Here is a 7,750-nt window from a genome sequence, read left to right as displayed (position 1 = left end):
AATGTACCTATATAGATTGTCATCTCACACGTGCCATACCTTTCCCAATTTGCGTCTTTACGAAGTGTATCACCAAACACAAACTATTTCAATTTATGTAATAAATAAAGCTCTTACTTATTAGTCTTCTTTATTACAAAATTCGCATCCACCGTATACAGGTTATTGACGATTCAGTAAAAATTAAATGTTTTATCTCTATAAATATTTGTTATATTAAGTTTATGATAGAGATCTGTTTAAAGTAATATTGTATTTAGGTCCTATAATTTCACGTACAATTCCAAGTGCTAGATTTAATGATGATCTTTCTGCGTTGTGTTTTATAATCAATTTGCAATTGCAGTTGCTACATTTTGGTTTAGGTTTAGCATCAAAGAAGTAGCTACGTGTTACAAGAACTTAATCTCTGCGATTTTTCACGGTTTCACGGAGTTTTTAACTTCACAAAGTCTTTTCTAAATTGCATTGTTTCCATTTAACATTCAATTAAATGTACTCGCTAGATAAAATTTTTCTTAAATTCAAAATTTCATAACTTGGCTTAAGATCAAATACTAAGATTGAAATTTTTGCTATATGTTGCTACCATTCAGGTACATCACATATATAATTGGATTTTTATATCCTGCCCAAACTTTGAAAAAATGAAAATTGATTTTCAAAAATTTAAGGAGACCTCATATTTTGACATATGTAAGTATTTTACTATATCGTATAGTATAAAAATCATTAGCTATGATATTTGATTCCTTTATTGTAAAACTAGGCTTTAAACGGGGCACGTCGTTCAAATTTTTCTTCAAAATAAAATGAAAATTTCTAGGTACTAATGCTTGTTTTAGAAAAACATTTGTTAAGGACCTTATTTATAAAGGGGAATTTATAGAAAATAACGGTATAAGTCTCATGGTGTACAAAGATACTCAATTTACTGCTGATGTCTACAAAGCCCAAAAATACCATGCGCGGCTTAATCAGAATGCCCGCCTCTCCAAGAAGGAGCTAGATAAAATTGTTTTGAAGAGTTATAACATTGTCAAAATAAAAAATTGTCAAGTTACCCTCATTGGATCACTTCGGGTGGATCGACTCTCGTTGACGATTATTCTATTTTTCAATTTTCTGACAAAAAAAATATAGAAATTTGTTGTAAAACAGATGTTCATTGGTAAATTTATAATAATTATTAAAACATCTAGAATCTACTATACATCTGGACAAAGGTCTATCATCACAGAAAAGTTATAGATATAAATTAATTCAAAAAAAGTTTTCATAGACTCGGTTGTAATTTTAAATTTTCCATGAAAACTTACAAGTAAATAATGTTTTAAAACTTGTAAATAAATAATATTCTCGATTCGGATACACAATCAATTAATTCAATCAGAAGAATAAAGTAATCCATCGGATTAAGAAATAGTGGCATTATGTACATAGTATTAGGTACATTTATTTTTTATTGAACATTATACAGAAATTAAATTATAAAAAATCATAATATTCTTCGTCATCTAAGAAACTGTCATCTCCTCTTGACGTTATAATTAACGGGTCGACGGTCCGATCCATCAAGTAGTCAAGATCACATATTTTCTCCTCTTCTTTAATGACATGCTGGACTGCTTTTCATCAGTTCTCTGGTGTCACCTCCTTAATGGCTTGATCAAACAGTAGCTTAACGTCTTTCATTTTGAATGTCGTGTTGTGTCTTGCTACAAATCCTTTCACTTGTGCCCATATAAGTTTTATAGGATTTAGTTCGCAATGATATGGCGGTGTTTGTGTTAATTTGCTACAGCTAATAGTCCTTTTTTTTATTAAATTATCCTCAAATTCAATACTTTTGGTGGTTTACCAGTCAATAATTTCTTGTTTTCTCCAAGATGAAGTTGGAGTCTTTTCTATGCGTCGAGAATAACTTGCATTATCCATAACTACTACTGAATCAGCCATGAAAACTTGGGGAGCACTGCTTATATTTTTGTCTTTCCACATTTTTGGTACAGTATAACTTTCATTAATCCACGTCTCATCAAGATAAAAGATTTTCTTCTGCTCTGTTCTGTATTGCTTTATACTTCTAAGTATTTCTGTCACCAGCAAACAATTTCATTGAGTTTCAGTAAAAGTGCTTCACTGTTATCCATATTTCTCAAAGTGGTCATCCTGGCCAAGCTCCATTAAATTCTTACCTAGGGTGAGTATTTCTTTTTTAAAACAAAGAGTGAACTTTTCTTCGAATTACACTTTTGGTGTCTTCATCAAGGATTTTTACTGGTCTGTCTGGACTTTTCTTGGGAGGTTCCACTTGGCCTGCTATCTTTCTCCCTCGCAATAACGGAATTTTATGCAATCGTTTACATTTAAAATAATAAGTTTTTCATTCACTGATAGTGGAGAATTATTGGAACATCTTTTCGTTGGTGTAAGTGTCACCATTTTATTATTAATCTCATAATACTGCGAACACTATTTACGGCTTAACAGCAAATACTGATGTGTTAAACTAAACAAATATACTTATAAAGGTCTAAAAATTTTGTGTAAGGCACCATTGCCCTCACAGCGCATGGTTAAGCTGAATCTGAAATAGGGTTGGAATTAGGCAGAGGCACTAATAGAAGGTTAAACGGTACCAGTTAAACGCAAAACGTAACTGTATAATCTACTACCCAAGTAACCCCTACACAATACAAGACGTATACCTATGGCAGACACCGAAATTGAGCCGAACTGGACGGAATTCTGTTGTAGAGAAATAAATTCCATTTTTAACTTTTGTTTCGTTTCAATTTCACTTGTCATGGCTTGAAACTAAATATTTAAATTTATAACACAATTTACACTTGTGCAAACTAATTATGAACTGTACAAATCATTATAAATTCCACAATATGTACAAGAATATAATGTTGGATACCCCCGCTTTATAAGGAGGATTACTGTATATGGAGGAATTAGAATGATTGAAGAATATACAATCCGAAATAATGGAGAAATCAATGAAAAAACTAATATGAGAAGATGGTTAAGAAATGACTAATTTGGAAGTGAATTGGAAAGATGGTAACTTAATTCTGGATCATAGTTTCTGAAAAGCACTAATTAAGTAAAGTTTTTCTTAAGCTCATTTCATTAAAACAATACCAAGAATGTTGTTTTAAAACATATAATAAAACCTTACCTTTGATTTTTTTCAAACTTGAACCATTCAATTCCTTTTATTGCAGTTCAACAATGCCAATTCGTATGCCAATAAAAATTTCCTAAGCATTCATCCAATTTTCCACACTTTCACAAAATAAAACAAGAAAACTAACTAAAGTTTCAGTTTATATTCCATTTAATTTACATTTTAAGCAATGCTGCTGGCATTTGACGCTATCCTAGGCCATAGATCGGCACATTCTTTAGCCACTGGACCTGTAATCGCAGATCCTTTCATTTCTCCTTTGTTATTTACTATAACTCCTGCATTGTCTTCGAAATAAATGAAGACTCCGTCCTTCCTTCTAAATGGCTTCCTCTGCCTGATAACCACCGCAGGCATTACTTTCTTTCTTAGTTCAGGTTTACCTTTCTTTACGGTTGCTACAATCATATCACCGGAACCTGCAGCTGGTAAACGGTTTAGACGTCCACCGATACCTTGTACAGCAATTACATATAAGTTTTTAGCTCCTGAAAAAGAAGGTGAATGTAAAATATTCACTAATTCTACACTACACTAATTCACTAATTGTTTAAAACAAAAATATTAATGCTCTGAAATCAGTTGAATAAACAACTTCTGATGTATAATAAAAGGAAATCTGATCTAACTCACGAAAAACATAAGGCACATGTCTTATTATGCATAGAATTCATATAAAACTAACAATGCAGTATTTATGAAATATCTCTGAAATTTCTTCAATTTATACACACAAACAACTTCTGCGGTATAATGAAAAGAAATTTGATCCAGCACGCTATAAAAATAATGCAAACTTCATGTAAAACTAACAATTCTTTTGCCCTGTCTTGTTGATTAAAACTTTTCTATACCAGTATTTCAAACCAACGTAAATTAAATATTACTTAAACAAAATTTACCTGTATTGTCTGCACAATTGATTACTGCTCCAACAGGAAGAGCAAGGGAAATCCGGAATTTAGCTCCCGCTGAACCACCACGTCCTGAAAAACATTAACGAACTTAACCAATTTCGGAGGAAGAAATATAAAAATATATATTTATGCCAAAAAATTTTTAAATCAATAGCACGTAAATACTTCATTTTAGTTTTTAATATAAAAATATAGTATTTATATGTTAGGATGGCAAATAATTTTAAAGATGACAATAGAAACTATAAAAACATACCTCTCTTAGACATTGTGTATTTGTGAAAGAATGTGTTTTGACAGATCGCGTAGTATCGAAAATATAATCTTCTATAATGTTATTGCCTCTATACGGTGAGCTAAACAGCTAAAAGTCTTTAAAAAAAGAAGAATTGTTAATTTATTGGAGTGATAATATATTTTTGTTAAATATGTGACGTTTAATATTTGATGTATTGTTTAGTTATAATAATGTACCTTCTAAAATAATAAAACAATAAAGAAAATTAGAACAAAAAAAGAATTCTATTATTTTTATAATTAGATAGATAATTGATTTTGAATGAATTGAATATTTTTCAATACCATTTTTCAATACCATTACATAAATAATCAGCATTTTATTACAATTTTTCTTTAAATTTTAAAAGCTGGATAACTAAAAATTGAGCTAATAAATACAAAGAAAGAAGAAGATATCAGCTTATTTTTATGATTGACAGATTTAATTAAATTTAGTTATCTAAATTTTTACAAAAAACTAACAATGACTTTAATAGATAGAATTTCGCTGGAACTTGGAGGTATGTATACATATATACTTGTGAGAAATTCATTATATCTTGTAACTATTAAGCTCAAGAACCTTGGCCTAAAGATGTTAAACTATTCCAACCCTACGAAGTCGAACAAATTTTATTACCTGATAATGCGAATTGTTTAGCGATACAGGCATATCTAAAAATGTGCCAATTGGATTATAATGTTGAACCTAGACCAAACGCCGAAGCGATGTCTCCTACATTAAAAGTGCCTTTTATAAAAGCAGGAAGATTCGTTATATCCGAAGTGGAAGGCATTGTTCAATTTATCAACGGGAAAGGTATAACCCTAACGGACACTTTAGATAGTGAAGAAAAGTCCAATATGAGGGCTTACATGTCTCTTATACACAACGTCCTTGAAATGGCAGAGGTAAATGTTCATAATTATTAATAAAGCGATTTCTCCTAATCTATATTGTAGTTGTATATATGTTGGGTAGATAACGAAACTTATAACGAGGTAACTAGTGTTAGAAACGGTTCTGTATATCCATGGCCGTTAAATCACATTCAAAATAGAAAAAAAAGATCACAGGTTGTAAAGAAACTTAATACTCTTGGTTGGTATAATAAAAAATTGGAAGAAGTATATTCTGAGGTTGAAACTTGTTGTGAATCTTTACAGACTCGTTTAGACGGAAAACCCTTCTTCTTTCAACATGGGTAACATTTGATTTTAATCAAAAATCATTATCAAAGTATTTGTTATTATTTTTTTTTCTAGACCTACTGAATTAGATGCTTTAGTATTCGGACATCTATTCACCATTCTCACAACTCCTCTACCAAGGAGTGATTTAGCTAATATCATCAGAAATTATCCTTCTCTTATTGATTTAGTTAAACGTATTGAAAAGGATTATTTTAAAAAAGAAATAAAGTCTTAAAATGTAATATCATCATTCAGGATTATTTATTAAATATTTTTTGTCGTTTAAAGGAGTGAATATTATTTATAATCCCAATTAATATTCTGCATCCTAGTATTTCATATAAATCCATAGCCCTAACCTAACCTAACCCTAATGTTTGTTTAAATCGGCCCATTTTTTTATATGAAAAGCAACCACAACAGGGTCAATCCTATTAAACTCTAGTAGGTCCTGTCATATGGAGATGCATGTAGATATCCATCTTGAACTTCTATAGGAAGAATACATCCCTTGGTAGCTAATTCCACAGGTTGCACTTCTCCAAAGAGAGGAGTCTCGATAAGATAACGTCCAGGGCGTCTGTAGACGAAATCGATGCTTATAAGCCACGTCTACTGTCGAGTAGGCCTTGTAGATAAGTAGAATTGTGTTAGACAGCTTGGAAGAGCATCTGCCGTGGTGGTGTCCGTGATCGGCGATTTTTCTTCTATGCTCTAGACTTTCAAAGTTTCTGGGCAACTCTGGATCGCCTATAAATCGAATTGCTCCTTTATGTGATTAAGTCGAGCTTCCTCAGAGTATGCTTGCGAGTCGAGCTCCAAATGTGCATCCTACAAAGATTGACGAATCTATAGAGGGTTAGGAGCTGTTGCAAAGTACAGCATATTGGACAAGCGAATTTGCGGTGATGGAGATGTTTTAACCGCTGACACTACTGCTCTCAAAGAGCCTTGGCCTCGTCCACCACATTCCTCCAGTCATCACGGTCTAACACTCGGCGTCTTCACCCTCTCACACTTAACTCCTGATGATCCTCTTCGACATCATCCAGCCTTTGTTTGCGCGGTAGCCCAGGTAGTCGCATTCCTGGGGCTTTTGCTGGTACGCTTTGCGCACTCCCCCGTTCCCTAAGGCAAACGCTCCCAAGTGGACGATCCATCTGAGTCTGGCCTTCTTGACTTCTGTTACCAGGCTGGAGTCCTCATAGAACCGGTGGAGTTCTGCTCGCACGGTTCATATATTCGACGTAAGATCTTTCGCTCCTAGGTCTCGCTAGTGTACATGACAACCAGGCGTAAAATGGTGCGATAGATCCGCTATTTCGTTACCCAATTCAGTAAACGTGACTCTAGTATTCGTTAGAGACTGATGTATGCTCTATTTAGTATTTAAACGATACATTTTCTGACTTATAGCGGTCTACTTCGAAAACCCTCGGAGGAGTTCTTCTCTTCCTTGAAGTAACTATGTTTTTTGTTTTGGACTCATTAATGGTGAACCATTCCTCCTCCAGCTGCTCAAAACTTCCCTTCAGTTCATGCTCTCTTCGACTGAGTAGAACAATATCATCAGCGTTTACCAGGAACTACACTATTCTGTTAAGCTGAGTTACTCCTCTATTAACTTCGATATTTCACATATAGACGGGAATCTTGAGCTGGAATGTCAACTTTCTTTGTCAAAGCAACAGCTTCAGAATATTTTAAAGATCGGTATTGATGCTGGTGATCTGTTGCTGATTGGTACAACGAGACCAGTGTGCAGCTATGGATCTGGTTTGCATTTTTGTCGAGTAGATCGTTGATGTACAAGAGAAAGAAGTTCAAAGTTGACCACAAACCTCTGTGAGGTGTATCCATCGATAGCGATCTGAATGGATCGGTTTTTGAGAAAGCTACTAAGCTAGTCGATGAGTTAGGACGACAAATCGTACAATCTTAACTTCTTTAGGAGAAACAAATTTGAAAAAAGTCGGTGTTTTTTGTTGAAAATAAACGGCTACATTTTCCAAAATTTCATTGTTATAATATTATGCATCGAAAAGCGTAGACGAAACGTGGGTCTAATTAAAAATAACACCGGTCAGACGGCGTTCTTCCCGATTGATGCAATCATGGAGACAGTTTCTGATTTTGTCATAGAATCAATATTAAAGATACA

At 33.3% G+C, this 7,750-nt stretch overlaps 2 protein-coding genes across 2 annotated transcripts; one reads left to right on the top strand and one right to left on the bottom strand.

Annotated features, from left to right (window-relative positions):
• Window positions 1–3,321: 3,321 nt before the first annotated feature.
• On the bottom strand, window positions 3,322–4,440 carry LOC130450889 (60S ribosomal protein L23). Its single transcript, XM_056789592.1, has 3 exons — window positions 4,373–4,440; window positions 4,102–4,185; window positions 3,322–3,687 (listed from the first exon to the last, which is right to left on the bottom strand). The coding sequence occupies exons 1-3, from the start codon at window positions 4,383–4,385 to the stop codon at window positions 3,362–3,364; spliced, it is 423 nt and encodes a 140-aa protein (XP_056645570.1). The 5' UTR covers window positions 4,386–4,440; the 3' UTR covers window positions 3,322–3,361.
• A 346-nt stretch (window positions 4,441–4,786) lies between these two features.
• Window positions 4,787–5,876, top strand: LOC130450884 (metaxin-2-like). Its single transcript, XM_056789588.1, has 4 exons — window positions 4,787–4,916; window positions 4,970–5,307; window positions 5,359–5,600; window positions 5,662–5,876. The coding sequence occupies exons 1-4, from the start codon at window positions 4,880–4,882 to the stop codon at window positions 5,822–5,824; spliced, it is 780 nt and encodes a 259-aa protein (XP_056645566.1). The 5' UTR covers window positions 4,787–4,879; the 3' UTR covers window positions 5,825–5,876.
• Window positions 5,877–7,750: the final 1,874 nt, after the last annotated feature.

The sequence above is a fragment of the Diorhabda sublineata genome, chromosome X, assembly GCF_026230105.1.
Source record: "Diorhabda sublineata isolate icDioSubl1.1 chromosome X, icDioSubl1.1, whole genome shotgun sequence".
Lineage (NCBI taxonomy): Eukaryota > Metazoa > Arthropoda > Insecta > Coleoptera > Chrysomelidae > Diorhabda > Diorhabda sublineata.
Note: the sequence above shows the minus strand (reverse complement) of the source record. Positions and strands in the feature narration are given on the sequence as shown.

Excerpts from the sequence above, each read along its gene's own strand:
- LOC130450889 (XM_056789592.1), bottom strand. Across the intron at positions 3,688-4,101 it reads CAATTGTGCAGACAATACAG|GAGCTAAAAACTTATATGTA; the intron begins GTAAATTTTGTT and ends CTTCTTTTTCAG.
- LOC130450884 (XM_056789588.1), top strand. The coding sequence starts at position 4,880 with ATGACTTTAATAGATAGAATTTCGCTGGAACTTGGAG. Across the intron at positions 4,917-4,969 it reads AATTTCGCTGGAACTTGGAG|CTCAAGAACCTTGGCCTAAA; the intron begins GTATGTATACAT and ends GTAACTATTAAG. Across the intron at positions 5,601-5,661 it reads CCCTTCTTCTTTCAACATGG|ACCTACTGAATTAGATGCTT; the intron begins GTAACATTTGAT and ends TTTTTTTTCTAG.